The 24,386-nt window shown below is 41.9% G+C and overlaps 1 protein-coding gene across 1 annotated transcript in view; it reads right to left on the bottom strand.

The window, feature by feature from the left end:
• The window catches only part of LOC139381558 (ankyrin repeat and fibronectin type III domain containing 1a), a 229,409-nt gene that overhangs the window by 174,478 nt on the left and 30,545 nt on the right, over positions 1-24,386 (bottom strand). Inside the window, exon 5 of the mRNA XM_071125193.1 lies at positions 15,234-15,505. Coding sequence (XP_070981294.1) covers positions 15,234-15,505 — 272 coding nt within the window. The remainder of the gene's footprint in view (positions 1-15,233; positions 15,506-24,386) is intronic.

Genomic DNA, 24,386 nt, shown 5'->3' with positions numbered 1-24,386 from the left:
AATTTGTTAAAAAAGTCCACTTCATGATTGTGTCCCACTTGTTGTTGATTCTTCACAAAAAAATACAGTTTTATATATTTATGTTTGAAGCCTGAAATGTGGCAAAAGGTCGCAAAGTTCAAGGGGGCCGAATACTTTCGCAAGGCACTGTAATTGACTTGAATTCACAGACACAGAAAATCTATATTTATTATGGATATCAAGAACTGCTTAGTTTAAATAATCTGTTTAAGTGGGAAATTGCCTGGCGCCCAGCAGGAGAGGTGTTGGCAGGCTGTGAAACACTAGCTGACCCAAACATAACTATTTTACTACTGTAGTGTCTTTAATTAATCTTTAATCTTTGGCTTCCATCAATAAAAAAATCAGATAAAAAAAATGTCACGACAGGCCTGATGGAAACAGCTCATTTGTTGGTAAACTTTGCAAATGTCGACAAAGCAAAATATGGTAGACAAGGTGGGATAACGGTTTTGTTGGTGAAATAGATTATGCAACAATTGCTATGAAATTGCTTTTAATGAGCAAATATTGACATAATAACCATCTTGTCGAGGTAAACTTGGAGTCACACGATGCTATGTTGTGTGCTCCTCCCACTGTGACTTGGAAAAGCACGCACAGTTTACTATGCTACAGATGAAATAAGTTAACAACTTCACAGGGTGGTGAAAGTGCACGGTGATGAGCTTGACACTCCTTTCCAATAAATATTGAGGGTCTTGATTTGTATAGTGATGACATGATGATTGGTGCTTGGCTGCGAGTTGACAAATAACAATTATCCTGCACTTATCCATGACCTCATCATGTACCCTCCACACTGTATCTGCCAGCTGTTGGCCAGAGCACACATGCCAAGACCAGAGTGGACACATTCGCTGTTTATTGAAGACTTTTCTGCCAAAACCCTTGACAGAGATACAAACAGGATGGACTTTTTACGTGAACAAAGTCATGACGCGCAGCTTTGTATCTGCAGCAAGTTCGTTTGATAGAAACTAAAATAAAAGCAAAATTATTAAGGAGCCCCATTTGGATCCCCCTGTTCCTGGTAGGGCAGCAGCTACTCTTCCTGGGATCCAGCAACATTAAGGCAGATATATACAATAACAAATATTACACAACATTTCATTTCATAACACTTTTCACAACTAATTAAAACCTGTTTGGGATAGGGGGCAGCATTGGGAAGTTTGGATGAAAAGCGTGCCCAGAGTAAACTGCCTGTTACTTAGGCTCAGAAGCTAGGATATGCATATTGGATAGAAAACACTAAAGTTTCCAAAACTGTTAAAATAATGTATGTGAGTATAACATAACTCATATGGCAGGCAAAAATCTGAGAGAAATCCAACCAGGAAGTGGGAATTCTGAGGTTTGTAGTTTTTAAGTGAATTCCGATCCAATGTTCAGTGTCTGTGGGGTCAGATTATACTTCCTAAGGCTTCCAGTAGATGTCAACAGTCTTTAGAAGTTGTTTCAGGATTCTATTGTGAAAGGGGAGAGAATAAGACCACTCAGAGTTAGTGGCTCAGCTGAAAGCCATGAGTTGTTTATCGCGTGTGGCCATGAGCGCATCGTTGGTTATCTGTGTTTTCTATTATCAACACTGTCGTCCAGTTGAAATAATATTGAATATTTATGATAAAAAGATCCTAAGGATTGATTATAGACATCATTTGATATGTTTCTACGAACTTTAATGGAACTTTTTTGACTTTTCGTCTGGATGTTGTGCATATGGATTACTGAATTAAACGCACAAAACAAAAAGGAGGTTTTTGGACATAAAGATGAACTTTATCAAACAAAACAAACATGTATTGTGTAACATGGAGTCCTTGGAGTGCCATCAGATGAAGATCATCAAAGGTAAGTGATTCATTTTAACGCTATTTCTGACTTTTGTGACTCCTCTCCTTGGCTGGAAAATGTCTGTAAGGTTTCTGTGGCTAGGCGCTGTCCTAACATAATCGCATGATGTGCTTTCACCGTAAAGCCTTTTTGAAATCGGACACTGTGGTTGGATTAACAATACGTTTTTCTTTAAAATGGTGTATAGTACTTGTATGTTTGAGGAATTTTAATTATGAGATTTCTGTTGTTTGAATTTGGCGTCATGCAATTTCACTGGCTGTAGGCCAGGTTTTCCGCTAGCAGAACTCCCTTCCCAGAAAGGATATGTGTGTTCCCTCAGGCCACTATTCTACTACCACATATTTACAATACAAAATCTATGTAAATGTGTGTGTAGAGTGCGTGTGTAATCACGTGAATATGTATGCGTGTGCCTGTGTGTGTGTCTTCACAGTCCCTGCTGTTCCAAGGTGTATTTTGTATGATTTTTTACATCTGATTCTACTGCTTGCATCAGTTACCTGACATGGAATAGAGTAACATGTAGTCATGGCTCTATGTGGTACTGTGTGCCTCCCATAGTCTGTTCTGGATTTAGGGATTGTGAAGAGACCCCTGCTGGGTACCGGAAATCCCCAAAAGTCCTCACAAGCATAGTAAAACAAGGTACTCTTTCCCTCTTTGGCACTTTTCCCACATCCCAATGAAGACAAAGGTTGTTTTATGCTTAGGGTTTAGGTTTACGGTTACAACTAGGGTTAGGGGTTAAGGTTAGGGGCTGGGGAAAAAAGGATTTTGAATGGAAATCAATTTTAGGTCCCCACAAAGATAGTAAAACATATGCTGTATGTGTGTGTGTGTGTGTGTGGCTGCATGCATACGTGTGTGTGTGCATGTGTTCCTCCTAACAGTGCTCTCTCTGTAGGGTAAGAACACTACCTAAGGGCCCTTGGCCATCCCCTGGGAACACTCTCATACAGTAATGTACCCTACGGCCCTGTACAACTACATCTAGACAGGCTACTGCTTCTCATCAAGCCGGCTGTCAAGCCTGTCTCTCCCTACTCATGAGCTGATGGGTGGGTGAGCTGAATGTTTTAACATACTGTACCTTGTACTGAGCTAAAATATAAATGCAACATGCAACAATTTAGAAGATTTTACTGAGTTACAGATCATACAGGGAAATCAGTCAATTTAGATGAATTCATTAGGCCCTAATCTATGGATTTCACATGACTAGGAATACAGATAAGCATCTGTTGGTCACAGACACCTTAAAAGAAAAGTAGGGGAGTGGATCAGAAAACTACTGAGTATCTTGTGTGACCACCATGTGCTTCACGCAGCGCGACACATCTTCTTCACAGAGTTGATCCGGCTGTTGATTGTGGCCTGTGGAATGTTGTCCCACTCCTCTTCAATGACTGTGCGAAGTTGCTCAATATGGGCAGGAACTGGAACACGCTGTCGTACACATCCAGATCATCCCAAACATGCTCAATGGGTGTCATGTCTGGTGAGTATGCAGGCAGGGTAAGAACTGGGACATTTTCAGCTTCCCGGAATTGTGTGCAGATCCTTGCGACATGGGGCCGAGCATTATCATGCTGAAACTTTAGGTGATCGCGGAGGATGAATGGCACATACAACTGACCTCAGGATCTCGTCACGGTATCTCTGTGCATTCAAATTGCCATTGATAAAATACAATTGTGTTCTTTGTACGTAGCTTATGCCTGCCCATGCCATAACCCCACCGGGCACAACATTGACATAAGCAAGTCGCTCGCCCACCTGACGCCATACATGCCTTCTGCCAGGTACAGTTCAAACCGGGCTTCCTCTGTGAAGAGCACACCTCTCCAGCGTGCCAGTGGCCATAGAAGGTGAGCATTTACCCACTGAAGTCGGTGATGACGCCGAACTGCAGTCAGGTCAAGACGCTAATAAGGACGAAGAACACGCAGATGAGCTTCCCTGAGACGGTTTCTGACAGTTTGTGCAGAAATTCTTCAGTTTTGCAAACCCATAGCCGAATGTGGAGGTACTGGGCAGGCGTGGTTACGCATGGCCTGTGGTTGTGAGGCCGGTTGGCCGTACTGCCAAATTCTCCAAAACAATGTTGGAGGTGGCTTATGGTGGAGAAATGAACATTAAATTATCTAGCAACAGCTCTGGTGGACATTCCTGCAGTCAGCATGAAAATGGCACACTCCGTCAAAACTTGAGACATCTGTTGAATTGTGTTGTGTGACAAAACTGCAAATTTTCGAGGGGCTTTTAGTGTCCCCAGCACAAAATGCACCTGTCTAATGATCATGCTGGTTAATCAGCTTCTTGATATGCCACACCAAACAGGTGGATGGATTATCTTGGCAAAGGAGAAATGCTCACTAACAGGGATGCAAACACATTTGTGCATAACTTTTGAGAGAAATAAGCTTTTTGTGCAAATGGAACATTTCTGGGATCTTTTATTTCAGCTCATGAAACATAGGACCAACATTTTACTTTACATGCTGGAGGAAACATAGCCTGAAAGGTCGCTCAGCAAGGAAGAAGCCACTCCTCCAAAACCGCCATAAAAAAGCCAGACTACGGTTTGCAACTGCACATGGGGACAAAGATCGTACTTTTTGGAGAAATGTCCTCTGGTCTGATGAAACTAAAATAGAACTGTTTGGCCATAATGACCATCGTTATGTTTGGAGGAAAAAGGGGGAGGCTTGCAAGCCGAAGAACACCATTCCAACCGTGAAGCACGGGGGTGGCAGCATCATGTTGTGGGGGTGCTTTGCTGCAGGAGGGATGGGTGCACTTCACAAAATAGATGGCATCTTGAGGAAGGAAAATTATGTGGATATATTGAAGCAACATCTCAAGACATCAGTCAGGAAGTTAAAGCTTGGTCGCAAATGGGTCTTCCAAATGGACAAGAACCCCAAGCAACCTTCCAAAGTTGTGGCAAAATATCTTAAGGACAACAAAGTCAAGGTATTGGAGCATCACAAAGCCCTGACCTCAATCCTCTAGAAAATGTGTGAGCAGAACTGAAAAAGCGTGTGGAAGCAAGGAGGCCTACAAACCTGACTCAGTTACACCAGCTCTGTCAGGCGGAATGGGCCAAAATTCACCCATCTAAATTGTGGGAAGCTTGTGGAAGGCTACCCGAAACGTTTGACCCAAGTTAAACTATTTAAAGGCAATGCTACCAAATACTAATTGAGTGTATGTAAACTTCTGACCCACTGGGAATGTGATGAAAGAAATAAAAGCTGAAAGAAATAATTCTCTCTACTATTATTCTACTATTAATTCACATTCTTAAAATAAAGTGGTGATCCTAACTGACCTAAAACAGGGAATTTTTTATAGGGTTATGTAAAGAATTATGAAAAACTGTGTTTAAATGTACTTGGCTAAGGTGTATGTAAACTTCCGACTTCAACTGTATGTAAATGGGGTATTTCAGTTTTTCTAAATTTCTAAAAAACAATTTTTGCTTTGTCATTATGGGATATTGTGTGTAGATTGACTGGGATTTTTATTTATTTAATCAATTTCAGAATAAGGCTGTAACGCAACAGAATGTGGAAGAAGTCGAGGGGTCTGAATACCTTCCCAAAGCACTGTATGTGTTCTTCTCTAGAGCGCATGAAAATAACTCTGATTTAAGCGTATGTACTTTGGATGGTGCCCATATTGACCGTGTCCGTGCTTACAAATATCTGGGCATCTAGATAGACGAAAAGCATATTGATGAATTAGTTAAGAAGTTGAGAATAAAAATGGGCTTCTTCTATAGAAATCGGTCATGCCTCTCTCTTAATAGTAGAAAGCAGATTATTCGGTCGACGTTCCTACCAGTCATAGACTATGGAGACAACTTCTATTGTATATGAACGCAGCTGACACATCATTGAATATTAAGTTTATCATAGAGCACTGCCAGTGCTTGACTTGGTCAGGAGCTCACTGGAGCTGATGACGATATGTACAGTACATTTAGATTATTCCAGCTTAGTGCTGAATGTCTCTCTGTGAACATTAACTGATAACTGAATGTCTTTCTTTAGCACCATAACATCCCTAACAAGCATGACCCTGTTCATACAGAGGTATCTTAATGTGGAGTAAATTATCATCACACACACACACACACAGTCTTAACGCGCCACGTTTCTCACGGGAGGAGAAAGGAGTGGTCACAAACCAACGCTCAGCGTATCTGAACTAAAATAGCCCAACTCTCTCTCTCTCTCACAGACACACACTCTCTCTCTCTCCGCCCCAGACAGTCCAGCCCTCCTTTCAGTCCTTCTCACTTCACCTTGCTAATTTGAACAAGGCTTTATTTTGCTGTTTGTCAGCAGCTGAACTGTAGCGGGGTTGTTAGGTCTCTCCCATGGCTAATTAGGGGACCAATGCTAGCATTCATGGCCCAGCGCGGAGCCCCGTTCTTGGGGAGGCCGCGGCCGCGCTGTCCATCCTGGCAGCCAGCTCCTGGCACCTCCAAGGCCCTGCGGCCGCCATATTAAGTGACTGCTGAAATTCATGGCCCTGCCTGCCTGCACTGTGCTGGGCTGCCCAGGGTAGGGGTGTGGGTTACTGTGTATGTTGGGGAGAATGGGGGTTGTTGCCAATGACAACGCATGCGTTCTCAAACACCCTAGGGCAGGAACGACACATTAGTAAATACTGTGGCTACACTATTTCTTTATTTACTACTGGGAGGTGAGACGTGAGCAATTATACACAAAGTATGGAAGTGTGTGGTGTGTGTACGTAATATACTGAATGTTATGTATGCATTTTTATGTGTGTCAGTTGGTGTGTGTGAACTCATATCTTATTCACATACACACTGAGCAGGGAGGAGGTGTGTATATGAGGGCAGAACAGCCATCCTCCTTTCTGAGCGGTTTTGTTTGAGGGGATTAGTCTCAATAAAATGGCAATTTGAATTCATCCAACTAATATTTCTTGCTGGGGGTAATGCATGGAGCTGAACAACACTTTAAATGGTGCTCAGAACAGCCTGCTTGACTTGTCCCGTGATATGATTTGTCCACGGGGAATAGGTTGGTTAACACACCCTCTGTACTGTCCTGCATGGGTCTCTGTGTGTGTGTGCATAGAGAAACAGAGACTAATGACATAAATAAGCTAAACATAAATGAGTAATACACATCTCTGTGTATGTGATGTGCAGTTACACTATCCACAGTTTTCTAATGTATTAGGACTGATGAAGATTACATACATTACATACATTACAAAGGGTAATTTTCCTGAGAAAATATAGTGTGCTTGCTTCAGCTGTCCAAAATCATGTTGTATTTACAAGGGACATGCAGCAGCAGCGATGGAAAAAGTACCCAATTGTCAAAAGTAAAGATACCTTAATAGAAAATGACTCAAGTAAAAGTGAAAGTCACCCAGTAAAATACTACTTGAGTACAAGTCTAAAAGTATTTGATTCAAAATATACTTAAGTATCAAAAGTAAAATGTAATTGCTCAAATATTCTTAAGTATCAAATGTAAAAGTATAAATCATTTAAAATACCTTATGACGCAAACCAGATGGCACCATTATTTTAAGGATAGCCAGGGCACACACCAACACTCAGACATAATTTACAAACAAAGCATTTGTGTTTAGTGAGTCCTCCAGATCAGAGGCAGTAATTCTTTAGTTCTCTTGATAAGTGTGTGAATTGGAAAATGTTCCTGTCCTGCTAAGCATTCAAAATGTAACATGTACTTTTGGGTGTCAGGGAAAATATATGTAATGAGTAAAAAGTACATTACTTTCTTTAGGAATGTAGTGCAGTAAAAGTAAAAGTTATCCCTAAAAAATTGTAGTAAAGTAAAGTACAGATACCCAAATAATCTACTTAAGTAGTACTTTAAAGTAATTTTACTTAAGTACTTTACACCACTGCTATACAGTACGTTGGGCACCAGGGTTTTTGACATAAACCTGCAAATGACCATCTGTTTTCATATCATGACCCTGAGTTTTCCTGACCAAGTGAGAAGACTGTAGCTAGGACCCCAAGATAATCCTGGCTGGGTCAGGAATAACTCCTGACCACACACAATGTAACTCCTGCACCAGTAAGTTACTATATACAGTGCTTTTTATTTTATTTTTACATTTTGTTACATTACAGTCTTATTCTAAAATATATCAAATATTTTTTCCCTCATCAATCTACACACAACACCCCATAATAACACAGCGAAAACAGGTTATTTGAATTCTCTCACTATGAGACTCTAAATTAAGCTCAGGTGCATCCTGTTTCCATTGATCACCCTTGAGATGCTTCTACAACTTGATTGGAGTCCACCTGTGGTAAAGTGTATTGATTGGACATGATTTGGAAAGGCACACACCTGTCTATATAAGGTCCCACTGTTGACAGCGCATGTAAGAGCAAAAACCAAGCCATGAGGTCGACGGAATTGTCCGCAGAGGTTCGAGACAGGATTGTGTCGAGGCACAGATCTGGGGAAGGGTAGCAAAACATTTATGCAGCATTGAAGGTCCCCAAGAACACAGTGGCCTCCATCATTCTTAAGTGGAAGAAGTTTGGAACCAACAAGACTCTTCCTAGAGCTGGCCGCCTTGCCAAACTGAGCAATCGGGGGAGAAGGGCCATGGTCAAGAAGGTGACCAAGAACCCGATGGTCATTCTGACAGAGCTCCAGAGTTCCTCTGTGGAGATGGGAGAACCTTCCAGAAGAACAACCATCTCTGCCATCTCTCCATCAATCATGCCTTTATGGTAGAGTGGCCAGACAGAAGCCACTTCTCAGTAAAAGGCACAAGACAGCCCGCTTGGTGTTTGCCAAACGGCACCTAAAGACTCTCAAACCTTGAGAAACAAAATTCTCTAGTCTAATGAAACCAAGATTGAACTCTTTGGCCTGAATGCCAAGCATCACATATGGAGGAAACCTGGCACCATCCCTATGGTGAAGCATGGTGGTGGCAGCATCATGTTGTGGGGATGTTTTTCAGGAAAGATGAACAGAGCCAAGTACAGAGATCCTTGAAGAAAATCTGCTCCAGTACGCTCAGGACCTCAGACTGGAGTGAAGATTCATCTTCCAACATGACAACAGCCCTTAGCACACAGCCAAGACAACACAGGAGTGGCTTCGGGACAAGTCTCTGAATGTCCTTGAGTGGCTCAGCTAGAGCCCGGACTTGAACCCAATCGAATATCTCTGGAGAGACCTGAAAATAGCTGTGCAGCAACACTCCCCATCCAACCAGAAAGAGGCTGAAGAAATTTGGCTTGTCACCTAAAACCCTCACAAACTTGTACAGACGCACAATTGAGAGCATCCTGTCGGGCTGTATCAGTGCCTGGTATGGCAACTGCACCGTCAACAACCGCAGGACTTTAATAATGTCACTTTAATAATGTTTACATATCTTGCATTACTCATCTCATACTGTATGTATATACTATATTCTATCTACTGTATTTTAGGCTATGCCACTCTGACATTGCTCGTCCATATATTTATACATTCTTAATTCCATTCCTTTACTTAGATTTGTGTGTATTAGGTATTTGTTGTGAAATTGTTAGATAATACTTGTTAGATATTGCTACACTGTCAGAACTAGAAGCACAAGCATTTCGCTACACCCACAATAACATCTGCTATACATGTGTATGTGACCAATAAAATTTGATTTGATACTCCCCAAAACAGGTGTGCCAAGCTTGTAGCGTCATACCCAAAAAGACTTGGGTAATCGCTGCCAAAGGTGCTTTAACAAAGTACTGAGTAAAGGGTCTGAATACTAATGTAAATGTGATATTTCCGGTTTTTATGTTTAATAAATGTGCAAACATTTCTAAAAACCTGTTTTTGCTTTGTCATTATGGGGTATTGTGTGTAGATTGAAGAGACATTTTTTTAATATACATTTTAGAATAAGGCTGTAACGTATAAGGGATTTGAATACTTTCCCGAATGCACTGTATATAGTTCATACAGTAGCATTAAATCAAATCAAATTTAAATCAAATCAAATGTATTTGTCACATACACATGGTTAGCAGATGTTAATGCGAGTGTAGCGAAATGCTTGTGCTTCTAGTTCCGACAATGCAGTAATAACCAACGAGTAATCTAACCTAACAATTACCAGGTGAAGATTACAGCTGTAAGCAGTTGGCAAGGAGACACAGGAGAGACATGTGTTTGCGGATTATTGTAGGCTTAACTCATTATACCAGTAGCGTGTGTACATGCATGAAATGATGCTGTAAGTACACCTGCTGTTATATCAACAGGACAATTGGGGTCGAACGTAACAGCATTCTACAACTCCCTCTTGACTTCCGGAAATGTGTTTTCATCAGCACACAAACACAAGATGAATTAGTTAGAGACATGTGCACCGGTACCTGATAGTGTTTACAACTACCCACTGTAACATTTGTCTCTCTTGCAATAATACATGGATTGTACAGAAAAGCCCCAAACAAACAAGCAATTTGTTCAGTTACATTTTTGGGATGCTCCTGGATAAAAGCAGAGGCACTGAGGGTCTGGAAACGTACCCTGTTATATAGGAATTCAATGGCAGTCAGTCAGTGACACGGACAGAGACGGACATAAACGTTTGATGTTTATTGTTGTGCTAAACAGGGATCATCTGGAAAATAAACCCCAGCATTGACTCTCTGTCATAATAAAGGGGGGGGGGGGGAAACAGGGTGATAGGAAATATGGAGCTGGAGACTAAGGTAAATAGATAACCCCGTCACCTCAAAAGTAGTAGCAGGAGAAGAGGTCCAGAGTAGACTCAAGAGTCAGAGAGGACAAGCTTGACCCCTCTTAGTCTTTAGGGGAAACACCCCCACTACACTACATTGAAAAAAATCAACAGCTCAAACAAGGACCATTCCACATGGCAGCCTAATGAAAATATGTGCGTAGAATTAGTGAGATGTGTGTCTAGAGAAAATGCGTGTGAAAGTGTGTGTAGATTGTGTGTACAGTGTGTGGGATTATTTGCCACTGAGCTGTGGGGACTGCGTTTCTGCGGTGTATAATGTGTGTGTGTGGCTGAGTGTGTGTGTGTGGTGGACAGTGTGTGTTTTATGCTGTGGTGTTTGACTAATAGACAGGCTGAAGGTGGGTCTGGACTCCTGATGGCTGTGGCAGACACCGGAGAATACACCCTGAGCACGAAAAGAGGAGAAGGAGAGGATACGAGAAAAGAAGGGGAGTGGGGGGGGGGGGGGGGGGGGGGGGGGGGGGGGCAGTTAATAACATTACAGAACAACAGTGTTACAAAATAAAACTTCCCCTGGAGCTCCACACTCAGATTATTATATTTACAAAGTAGAAAGACAGATCTTTTCCTCCTCACAACAGGCTTCAATCAGACAGCATCGAGGCCATTTCAGCAGCCCGCCTGCCACATGTCGTGCTGTGCTGTGCTGCACTGCGCTCCTCTCAGAACCGAGACAAACTTTCCACAAAAACAAAAGGCCATTCCCGCTCGTCTTTTATGACACCCAAGGCAAATAGAGCTGTGGATTTTCCATCGGGAGCCTAAGTGACGGGCCTGGGAGAAAAAAACTGGAATAGTTGTGTCACTAAGCGGTCTGTCTCTCTCCGTCTCTCTCTCCTACTTTAGAGACATTGGTTACATTTTTACCTGACTAACTCATCCGGAATGACATTTCTGCTATGGCTAGAGGTAAAATACATTGGCTGTACCTCAAATTACACCATTTGCCCAAATAGTGCATTCATTTGGGATAGAGCCATTATTTCTTTGTATCTGGCTCTGGCTAAAAGTAGTGCACTACATAGGTAATAACTAGATGCCCTTATTCTAAGAATTAGTAAGGAGAAAGAGAAAAGGCCAAAAAATGAAGTAGATGTGTTTTTATGACATCCTCTGTGAGTCAGCAGTCCCATAGCTCTACCCAGGATTCATAGGGAGATTTGGACCTGATATTGACAGTTACGGGTAACAATGGCTGACTTTCTGGAAGATGGTCCAGAAACAGAGGGGCTTATCAGCCAGGACATATGGAGATAATATCCAACTGACATGATTGAAATTCAACTGTAATGAGACAAAGAGAAAATGCAGTAGAATGTTTGGCTAAAACATAGAATGAACATGCTTAGAGGGCTTGGAAGTGATCAGGCCTACTTATTACCTAAACATCAATGGTGGCAAAAACAAATCCCCCTTAAATTCGATCTCTCAAGGACATCATTCTGTCAACTAGAGTTTCAATGTTACATCAGAGACGCTGGGACTTTCTTCCCACACACATTAGACCTGTTTCCTAATCAGCCACACAGTCAGTCAGGGAAAACTTTGGGCCATGGTAATGTCAGAGGAGGATATTAGATCTGGCTATGATACAGTTGCTTAGCGAATGCTTCACACCGTTTCAGACTGACGTATGACTCTATATGTAATGCGATTCAATACTGTGATTTTATTAAGATTCCATGGTCCAAACATATTGCTCACCATATGTCTGCTGTAGAGGGACAAGAGAGAGCCATGAGAAAATTAGTTTGCTGAAAACAAATTGGCTCCTTATTTAAAAAGAAGACAGAGAACAATAAATTAAGGAAAAACACTGGAGTTTTGGTGTTGGTAGAGCAAACTAAAGCAAAAATATTATTGGGATACTGTCAAAACGATACGACAGTATTTATTGTCAAAAATAATATTCAGATATGTAACTGCATCGATCTTTCTCGCATCACTAGGATTATTGTGGTATGTCAATACTGTAGCTGGTGATCAGTTTGAAAACCCAGCACCGAGCTTCTGCTTCACGGCAACAAAATACCCATCATTGCACCAAAGCGATACATTGCTCTGTATAGCTCTTGCTCCATTAATCTTTCCTCGATTCCTCCCATTCTCTCTCCTCTCCTCCTTCTCAAAACTGAAGAAAGTCAGAGTGGAAGGACTTTGGACCTTCTAATCAAATACAATTGAGAAGGAAGCAAAGAGAGAGGACGCAATGAGGTCCCTTCCATAACCCCTCATCTTGAAGTGGAGAGACAATTCATCAACTCTTGGAGGACAATGGAAGAAAAATTTTAAAAAACGTATTTATTGCTCAAAGTTTCGGCTTTTCGCCACCTTCAGAGTTTTTTCTACAACTGCCATTGTCCTCCAAGCGTTGCTGAATCTCCTTTTTACTTCAGGTTGCTCCTCAATTCATGCACTTTGGTTGGAGGGTTACACCAGTGTTCCCTTCCCATAACCACTCATCTTCACAGGGTCAGAAGGGGTCAACTAAAGAATACCTCCTCTAACCCCTCATCTTTAGGTCCTGTTGCCAACCAGGAGAAAATCAAGGCCTTTCTCACTGCAATAAAGGTCAAGCTGTTTGAAAACCCACCACAGAGCAACTGCACAGCAACCAAAAACACTTCATTGTGCCAAACCACATTACTCTGTATGGCTCCTTCACAAGTTATCTTTACTCGATTCCTCCCATCCACTCTCCTTGCCTCCTTTTCAAAACCCATTGTAGAAGAAGGTAAAAGAGTGAAAGACCCTTGAGTGAAGGGCCCTTGGACCTTCTACTCCAAACTATGATTGAGAAGGAAGCGAGGAGAGAGGATGCAATGAATCACAGAAAGACAACTTGTGAAAGAATAGTTTTCAATCTATTAATAAACATAATCTCCATGCAGAACACAGGAAACCAGAACCAGTCTCAGTCATTAATGTAGCATAACGTCAACCTACATCCCTGTTCACCGACTGACCTTTTAACCCCCTTGGGTTGCTTTTCAAAATATTTTCAATACTTCTGTGTACCCCATGTCCCTCCAATACATATGTATTTTGAGGAGGGCCCTCAAGACATTCCTAAATTCTGACTACACAACATACTCAGTGGCCTACCAAACCCTACAGATAAAACTGTTGCAGCAGAGACCTGAAATGTGCCGAGTTCAAGCGAATTCTCCAGCTGGCTGCCACCTACAAGGGATCAGCGACCGGGAGTAAGGACAAATCAGGGCAGGCAACTACGGGTGGTAAGATGTAACACTGGATTCCAATACCATCATTAGTTACGTTTTTAAACAGACACTAAATATAGTTTTTGTTCATGTGTTTCTCTCTTAATCATGTGTAAATTGTGTAAATGAAACCCATCTACTCTAATTTGGGTAAATGTTTTCAGATAGTCGTCCTGTCTTCCAGTGCCTCATCAGAGGAAGGTTAGGAGGCAGGTCTGTTCTGTGCTGTGCCAAGCCCAGACTGACTGAATGACTCATAGCAGTGTGGGAAGGCTACAGAATGTACTACTCAGGAAACAGTCATAACTAACATTTGAGGAGGTTTAGGTGAGGTTTTCAAGAGAAGTGTTCTGTACCGTGTTATATAAAAACACTTACCCTAGAGGTATCTAAGTAATGCAGAAGAGGCATGGCATATTGTTTGATTGGCAGACACCAAAAGGAATGGAGACACTCTACAGACATTATACAATAGACTTGCATACGCCCTTACACTCTCTTTCTCTCTGACAGACACACACTTACCCTGCTGCACAAAAAGTCTAAAACATGCACATATCATGCCCTTGGGGCTTTATTGAGCATCAAAGTTTTCACATCCCAGATCTCAGAACTGTTTTGTAGTGAATTCTTATTTCATAACCCATACAGGTCCTCGTCTTAAAGGTACGTAAAGTGCAGAGTATCAAAATCCTGTGTATTTGTAAATCCGTTTTATTAGGGTGCAATCTTATGGCTCTGAAATATCAATCTGGATATGGGACTTCTGAATTAGACATGTTCAGTTTTTATGAAAACTGTAGCTATTTGAATACACACATGATAGAATAACACTATTTTACCAAGATAGTGTTTGATGATGTGTTCTGACTCTAAGATCACCAGACAAATTACTGTCATAACTGAACAACGACATGACATTATTTACTTTCAGATTTCTGACAGTGTTGTTTTTTTCTTTCTTGCGTGACATTATTGCTGGCTAGATTAACCTAGACCATACTTCGAGGGAGATGGCAGAGACATGTGTTCCGAATGGTCCGTTTGTATTTGGTCAGGCTTGTGACTAGCTTGCAGATAGAACCTTATAGCGGCAAAATCAAATGGGTTTATGCAGAGAGAACTTTCTCAAATCATAGACATACGAAGAACCATCTAAAAATCATGTATATATGACTAACTCGTTACTGACAAAAATGTCAGATAGAACCTTATAGTCCCATGGTCTCAAAACTCTCTCTTAGTCACACAACCACCACGACACACACACACACACATTTACATTACATTTCTGCACAGTCCTGTACTCACATGTATGTTCCTGAGTTTCTTCTTGCCTCTCTCCAGCTTGCTGAGGAGTCTGTGCTGCTGCTGCTCTCTGGGCGCCGACTGCATCAGACGGTCGTCAACGGATACAGTCTTCCTCAGAGCCGCCCGCTCACCCGCTGTCTCTCCCTCACCCGCTGCTGTTGCCGTCTCACCCAGGGGGAGGCTTCTCACACCCGGGGCCGGTGCTGGGGTTGGGGCCTGGGCTGATGATATGGGAGATGGCTCTGTTCTGTCAAAGTCCCGCTGCACTGAGCCTGGACAACAGAAACCAGAGATGCACCACTGATAACCTACACCAGCATAGACAAAAGGATAGTATACAATGCCACACACACACGAGCACACACACACACACACATGCATACGCGCAAACACACATGCATACGCCCGCACACACATACATTCAGAAAGCAACGGCACACAAAATCTAAAATATATAGAGATCAATAGACAATTAGAGAGAAAGAGAAAAGGAGAGAACTGAAGAAATACAAGTGGACATATTGTGTGGGAGTGAATTGCTCCTTTGGCACCGTCTTAGATAGAACACCAGGATTAATAGTCTCACATTGTCTGCAAACAAACAAAACTTAACTGGTCTCTGGTCACCTCAAAGATATGTGCAATCACAAGCAAACACCTCAAACACACACAAACATATACACAAACACACACACACATTTAATCTGCTGTCTTCCTCTCTTCCCAGCTGTCAGGTGAGGCGGTTTCATCTTTCTCTCTGCTCAGTGTGTCTGTCTGCTGTTGTGTGTGTGTGTGTGAGTGTATGTGTGACACAAACAAGCACGCACACATATACACAGGAACAATATCAATTGCATACTCCTTGCGTCCTCTCTCCTTGTCTCCTCCTCAAAACCCATTGGATGAGAATGTCAGAGGTTCCTCCCCTCTGACCTTCTCCTCAAATATGGTTTGAGGAGGCGGCGAGATGAGAGGAGTATGCAATTGAGATCATCCCATACAAGCTCAAACACACAGCAGACACTAGCACACTTTTAAGCTGGTGTAAACTTCATTCCAGACTAATAGAAAAATAATTATACTTCAGACATTATGAAGAGATGTCACACACGCACAAATCTGCTGGAGGTTTCATGTTTCACTCTGCTCAACGTGTTTGTCTGTCGGCTGTTGTGAGTATGTTTATGTGATAAACATACAGATACGGTTGTGTGTGTATGTATGTGTGCATGCAAGCGTGTGTCTGTGTGCATGCGAATGTGGGTGTGTCTGCGTGCACGTGAGCGTGTGTGTGTGTGTCTGCAGTAGAATGTATCAGGCTCGTCTCATGGGCTACATCAACACCTGAGAGCAGCTCTGTACTGGCAGAATGACAGAAGCCCTAACCAGCCCATTAAATCTGCATGAAGGCCTCATTCAGCCTATACACAACCCTTTTATTATTAGAACTACCATTCAATGCCAATATTAGCTCAGACTTAAGGATATCCCACATAGGTCTGGCCAATATGTACAAAATATCATATCACAGTATTTTTCTCATTTTTGAAGGTAGGACGGTATTTGGCGTTTCTGAATAATAAAACTTCTAAATATGCTTTATTGGTAGTTCATGGCAACAAATGAAAATCAAAGTGGTTTTAGTGGGCTTTCTCCATTCTGATTGCTTTATACTGTTCAACCAAACTTCAACCCAAAATATTAGAAGCACAAAACTGACAGTGAACTAGTCCTATTTGTAGAACATTACGTAGGAATCAAAATATTTTATTTTGTAGCCTCAAACTCCGGGACTCGAGCAATGGTTCCATTTGCATGGTTATTTGTTCACTTCAAGCATTCAATTGCAGCATTTTCAAACATTTCTTAATTTCCTGCACTAATTTGTTATTGTTTACCCACTGTCACATTTCTTTTGTCTTTGTATGCCTCTATTTTGTAAAAAATAATTGTACAAAATATATTTTATTAGAATAATTATCCTCTGACTGTTTATTTTTCGGGTTCAATTGCAGATCTTACATTCGCTACTAGGAGTAGTCGGCCGATTTCCAGGGGTCTATTTGGTAAGCTTGCCCTCCCGAAGTTGTTGACTTGTCATCCTAGAAAATGTCCAGCTGCAGATTATGCACGCTGAGGCTGTCTGTTCTGAAAACCTCAAAGTGCATGTGTATCAGATGGTACAGTATGTGTGCACATTTGTTGGTCGCCTGAGTCAGTAGCTTTGTTCCTGGGCATCAGCATACTACGCACATACCAGTCGATGCACTAGCTCTGGCCCAGGCCGTTATGTTAACCACTGATGCTTGTGCAGCTAGCAAAGATTTTTATAAGTAAACCAAGATAGACCACAGCCTGTCGTTTCCAATGGGAACAAATTAGTCATAATGGGCAGAACAAGCACAAGCTAGCGATATCCTATTTTCCTGTTATGGCATGCATCTGCATATATCTGTTCCCTATATTTCCGTTGGGGAATGCCTACTCTGTGAAGTGCGCGTGTGCAATAACTCAATTCGCAATCCTTCTAAACAGTGCAATTACTTACAACTTTGGCAAATGGGCAAAGTCTACAAAACTTAGTCCACTCTGCTCAAAACAGATTCTAGTTTTGGGAACAGAAACTGTATTGAGATCAAAAGTTTCATCGATGAGAAAATTTGCTATCATATTTGGTAGTGCGTGGGAACGCTAAGCGGATGCTTCACATTTATACATCTGGTGAAATATCGTTCTCATTGTTCTATGTAGCTATTACACACTAGCTAGCTAGCACATTTACGCTAGCTAGCTAGTACCCAAGCTAGTGCACATTAGCTATCTAGCAGCCTGGTAGCCACTAGCTAACTTGTACACACTAGCTAGCTAGTACACACTAGCTGTAGTACACACTAGCTGTAGTACACACTAGCTGAAGTACACACTAGCTGTAGTACACACTAGCTGTAGTACACACTAGCTGTAGTACACACTAGCTGTAGTACACACGAGCTGTAGTACACACGAGCTGTAGTACACACTAGCTAGGACCTAGCTTCAAATTCTAAATGTCATTTCAACACCAGTGCTGTTGGTGGTGGTAAGGCACCATTTGACATGTCTGAGCTTTTATGTCTCACAGTGTCTGTATCCTGAGAATGTATCTGCTGGATCAGTACTCAGCTGTTAGCAACTTCTTATTGGCGATAAAAATGGATTGATTGCTATAATTGTTTTAGTCATTCGTGAATTACTTAATGTTAAAACATTTACAGTGCCTTGCGAAAGTATTCGGCCCCCTTGAACTTTGCGACCTTTTGCCACATTTCAGGCTTCAAACATAAAGATATAAAACTGTATTTTTTGTGAAGAATCAACAACAAGTGGGACACAATCATGAAGTGGAACGACATTTATTGGATATTTCAAACTTTTTTAACAAATCAAAAACTGAAAAATTGGGCGTGCAAAATTATTCAGCCCCCTTAAGTTAATACTTTGTAGCGCCACCTTTTGCTGCGATTACAGCTGTAAGTCGCTTGGGGTATGTCTCTATCAGTTTTGCACATCGAGAGACTGACATTTTTTCCCATTCCTCCTTGCAAAACAGCTCGAGCTCAGTGAGGTTGGATGGAGAGCATTTGTGAACAGCAGTTTTCAGTTCTTTCCACAGATTCTCGATTGGATTCAGGTCTGGACTTTGACTTGGCCATTCTAACACCTGGATATGTTTATTTTTTAACCATTCCATTGTAGATTTTGCTTTATGTTTTGGATCATTGTCTTGTTGGAAGACAAATCTCTGTCCCAGTCTCAGGTCTTTTGCAGACTCCATCAGGTTTTCTTCCAGAATGGTCCTGTATTTGGCTCCATCCATCTTCCCATCAATTTTAACCATCTTCCCTGGCCCTGCTGAAGAAAAGCAGGCCCAAACCATGATGCTGCCACCACCATGTTTGACAGTGTGGATGGTGTGTTCAGGGTGATTGATGAGCTGTGTTGCTTTTACGCCAAACATAACGTTTTGCATTGTTGCCAAAAAGTTAAATTTTGGTTTCATCTGACCAGAGCACCTTCTTCCACATGTTTGGTGTGTCTCCCAGGTGGCTTGTGGCAAACTTTAAACAACACTTTTTATGGATATCTTTAAGAAATGGCTTTCTTCTTGCCACTCTTCCATAAAGGCCAGATTTGTGCAATATACGACTGATTGTTGTCCTATGGACAGAGTCTCCCACCTCAGCTGTAGATCTCTGCAGTTCATCCAGAGTGATCATGGGCCTCTTGGCTGCATCTCTGATCAGTCTTCTCCTTGTATGAGCTGAAAGTTTAGAGGGACGGCCAGGTCTTGGTAGATTTGCAGTGGTCTGATACTCCTTCCATTTCAATATTATCGCTTGCACAGTGCTCCTTGGGATGTTTAAAGCTTGGGAAATCTTTTCGTATCCAAATCTGGCTTTAAACTTCTTCACAACAGTATCTCGGACCTGCCTGGTGTGTTCCTTGTTCTTCATGATGCTCTCTGCGCTTTTAACGGACCTCTGAGACTATCACAGTGCAGGTGCATTTATACGGAGACTTGATTACACACAGGTGGATTGTATTTATCATCATTAGTCATTTAGGTCAACATTGGATCATTCAGAGATCCTCACTGAACTTCTGGAGAGAGTTTGCTGCACTGAAAGTAAAGGGGCTGAATAATTTTGCACCCCCAATTTTTCAGTTTTTGATTTGTTAAAAAAGTTTGAAATATCCAATAAATGTCGTTCCACTTCATGATTGTGTCCCACTTGTTGTTGATTCTTCACAAAAAATACAGTTTTATATCTTTATGTTTGAAGCCTGAAATGTGGCAAAAGGTCGCAAAGTTCAAGGGGGATGAATACTTTCGCAAGGCACTGTAAGAAGAGACTTGCTTGGGCCAACAAACATGGGCAATGGACATTAGACCGGTGGAAATCTGTCTGTCCTTTGATCTGATGAGTTCAAATTTGACATTTTTGGTTCCAACCAAAAATCTTTATGAGATGCAAAGTAGGTGAACGGATGATCTCTGTATGTGTGGTTCCCACCGTGAAGCATGGAGGAGGTGGTGTGATGGTGCTTTGCTGGTAACACTGTCAGTGATTTATTTAGAATTCAAGGCACACTTAACCAGCATGGCTACCACAGCATTCTGAGGCAAGACGCCATCCAATCTGGTTTGCGCTTAGTGGGACTATAATTTGTTTGTCAACAGGACAATGATCCAAAACACACCTCCAGGTTGTGTAAGGGCTATTTGACCAAGGAGAGTGATGGGAGTGCTGTATCAGATGACCTGGCCTCCACAATCATCTGACCTCAACCCAATTGAGATGGTTTGGGATGAGTTGGAACACAGAGTGAAGGAAAAGCAGCCAACAAGGGCTCAGCATATGTGGGAACTCCTTCAAGACTGTCGGAAAAGCATTCCTCATGAAGCTAGTTGAGAGAATGCCAAGAGTGTGCAAAGCTGTCATCAAGGCAAATGGTGGCTACTTTGAAGAATCTCAAATATAAAATAGATTTTGAATTGTTTAACACTTTTTTTGGTTACTACATGATTCCATATGTGTTATTTCATAGTTTTGAGGTCTTAGTACAAATAAAGAAAACCATTGAGTGGGTGTGTCCAAACTTTTGACTGGTACTGTATTATTCTTACCTCTTTACTATGACACTCCAAGCTGAAATCAGGTGCATCCAATAGCACCTGTGGCTAGGCCTGTAGCGGCCACAAAATTTAGTCAGCCAGTGATTGTCAAGCAAATAACTGTCAATCTCACGGTAATTTACTGTTAATTAACAAACACATTCAGCATCTCTTGGCTTTCACACATAGACTACAAGCCACTGATGCAGACATCTACATTTGAAAAAGTCAAATAAATCCATGTATTATAGCCTACACCTTCACAATAAATCCATTATTTATTTTAGACAGGTCTAAAGAAGCATGGTATGAAGAAAATGTCGTCTATTTCAGAAGAACAGAATAGCATACTCTGAGTTTTCCTTATGTTAAGTCCTTATGCGGCTATGCCAAATGGTTGGGGGCTACACTAGCTCATTTAGCAGACAAGATTTGCTTAGAATTCCGTGGCATTATTGAAGAATACAAGTGAACCAAGCTGAATAAAATATATATATTTTCTCCAAATGATCTGAGGGAGTGCGCACATGCGAATATTCTGTGTTGAGTGGTTAACAAAGAAATAGGTCCTCCTATATGCTTAATTTAGAGTTATTAATGTAACTTGTTGTTCTACAAACATTGGGCTATATGTTTAGATTTTTTATAGATTTGCATGATGTAACAAATGATGATTTGAAAAAAGTTGAATGAAATGAATGCTTTGTTTTTTTGCGCAGGCTGTACATACTTCATTAGTCTCTCATTCACAATTTGACTAGTAGATGATAATGCTATGAATTCCACGCCGGTGTCCCCTTTTTGGCTGTAATGCACCCTAAAAAAAATCCATGCATGTGTTGTGCCCTTCTCCCTGAGTGCTGCGCGCTCTCCATCATGTGATCGTTTTTTTCTCACAGGCTACAAGTGAAGACAGACACACCAGGGACGCAACTGCAACTTAATACATGTCATCTATGTATTTAAATAGTGAATGGAGGGTGCTTTCTCGTGATTCATTTTTATGGCAGCCAGGTAGGCTATACTCCTGTTGTAAAGATAAGCAATGTGCTTAATATTAGGAAAGTTGAGAAATAAATACAGTAGCCCTAGCCTATAGAAAGCTGATGGGATCCTCCTCTTTTTAAGAGGCTATCACTCTGTTTTCTCACGCAATTGCATAGCCTATAGAAATGCTGCACAATATGAGCTCATATGACGTGTTGGATTCAATTTTTGATTACATTTGCATTGCTGTCAGAGTGATTAGAGGGACAATAGAGTGCTGAGTACCAAGCAGTTAGCAAGTTTGGTAGGCTACTAATGACCATGAGCAGCATCAGAGCTTGGAGAAGCCTTATTACCGTAACTAAACGATCACGTGGAATTTGACTGCCTTCATGACACATGACCGCAGGTGTGGCGGTAATACGGTCACCGCAACAGCCCTACCTGTGGCCAATTAAATTGTTTGGAAATTATTTAGAAAGAAGCACACCTGTCTATATAAGTTCCCACAGTTGACAGTGCATGTCAGAGAGAAAACGTGGCATGGAAAAATGTAATATTTTTCAGAAGGAATCGGGTAATTGGTTAAGGGAGGAGGATTGGAAGGAAAGAGAGAGGAGGTTGAAAAGAATGAGGGAGGCAGAAGATGGGTTTTAATCTGTTGAAGCGAGCAATAACAAGGGAGAGGGTATGTCGAGGAAGATTGGTGTCAAGTTCAAACAGAGTGAGCCAGACGCCAGTTCGAATTCTGGAGGTGAAATGAAAGGGGTAGAAGGTGTTGTGAGGAGCTCGGAGCCCGAGCCTTGCATTGATGGACATGATTATGATAAAGATATGTTTGGCCCAGTAGGAATGAGAATTTTGAAGAGGATGGAAGCAGGCCTTTTGGCTTATTCATGAGTAGTTTCAGGTTGGGTGGAAAAGATGGTGGGTGCTCTTGAGTCGGTGAAGGTAACCCGAAGTGGACTTGATGTTTGTTTATTTCTTCAGATGAGAGGGAGCAGATGCTCTGTGCGACGCAACTTTGGTCAAGATCTGTTTCTTAGGAACCAGGCACCACTGAAAGGAGTGATTTCTGAGGTAGCATTAGGTGTGGAAGTGGAGCAATTGAATTTGAAGATTCCTGGTGTTTGTGACACCAGCCATTTGGTGCAACGCAGACCCGGTGGTGAGCGTGGTGAAACAGTCACTGTCAGTCCTTTTGCGCTTTGAGTCAGCCTCTACCCGACAAATTCATGGTAGGGTATATCAGTTATCCTGTTAGAGCTTTTGTGCCGAACCCACTGCTGTATTTCAGGTGTCAGGTTTACGGTCATGTTGCAGCAGTGTGTAGGAGGGAGATTCCAAGATGTGGGAAGTGTGCAGGAGGACATGGGATAGAGGATTGTGTCGTTTCGGTGGATAAGGTTGCTTGTGTCAACTGTAGGGGTACACATGTTGGTGGGGATCAGAAGTGTCCGGTGCGAGAGAGACAGATTGAGGTGGCTAGAGTCAGAGTAGTGTGGAAGGTGTCGTATGCTGAGGCTGGTGAAGAAAGTAGAGGAGGATGGGTCAAGGGTCAGGGATTCTGAGAGGATCCCTGTGAATAGTAGATCTAGCACAGAGGAATAGGCCAATACATCCTTCAGTAAGGTTGGATTCTTAGCATTCATAGCAATGGTTATCAACTGTACAGCAGAAATGGAATGTAAATCACAGAAAATAGATGTGGTGGCAGCTGCAAATAAGTACTTGGGTGTACGATAGTTGACTTCAGAAGAGTTACAGGGTGAATGGAGTGGTAGTGTCTCGTCCTCTCAGCCCGTTGGCCTGGGGTAGGATCAGATCGGGCTAAAGTAGTGGAATTAGGTGCTGGGTTTTAATGAGTATAGGTTTAATTGGTAGGGTAATTCAAATGTTTATTTTTTTCAGTTCCCCTTTTCCATTTTGTATCACAAAGTGTAATGGATCTATACCATAGTTCAGTTGGGGGCGGTAATGCAACATATTGGATGCAAACCACCACTAAACCTAACTGAAGAAGAAGAAGAAGAAGCATGCATGTCAGAAGTGCATGTCAGAGCAGAAACTTTACCATGACGTCCCCACTATCTGTCGATCTCCGAGATTGAATTGTGGTGAGGCATATACCTGGAGAAGTGTATAAAACCATTTCTAGAGTGTTGAAAGCAACAGCACAGTGGTCTCAGTCATTGGGAAGTGGAAAAATATGGAACTACCCAGAGCTGGCCGTCCAACCAGACTGAGCAACCGGAAAAGAAAGACCTTGGTTCGGGTCCAGCCAAAGCCCAGACATGAATCCCATTGGAAATCTGTGGAAAGACTTGAAGATTGCTGTTCACTGCCACGCCACATGTAATTTAACAGAGCGAAAAAATCTGCAAGGAAAAATGCAGATGTCCAAAGCCGATACAGACATACCCAAGATGACTCAAAGCTTTAATTTCAATCACTTTGAAAAAATGTTTTCATTTGTCATTATGGGGTATTGTGTGTAGATGGGTGAGAGA

This window comes from Oncorhynchus clarkii, chromosome 23, assembly GCF_045791955.1.
Source record: "Oncorhynchus clarkii lewisi isolate Uvic-CL-2024 chromosome 23, UVic_Ocla_1.0, whole genome shotgun sequence".
Lineage (NCBI taxonomy): Eukaryota > Metazoa > Chordata > Actinopteri > Salmoniformes > Salmonidae > Oncorhynchus > Oncorhynchus clarkii.
This window is presented reverse-complemented; position numbering and strand designations above follow the sequence as displayed.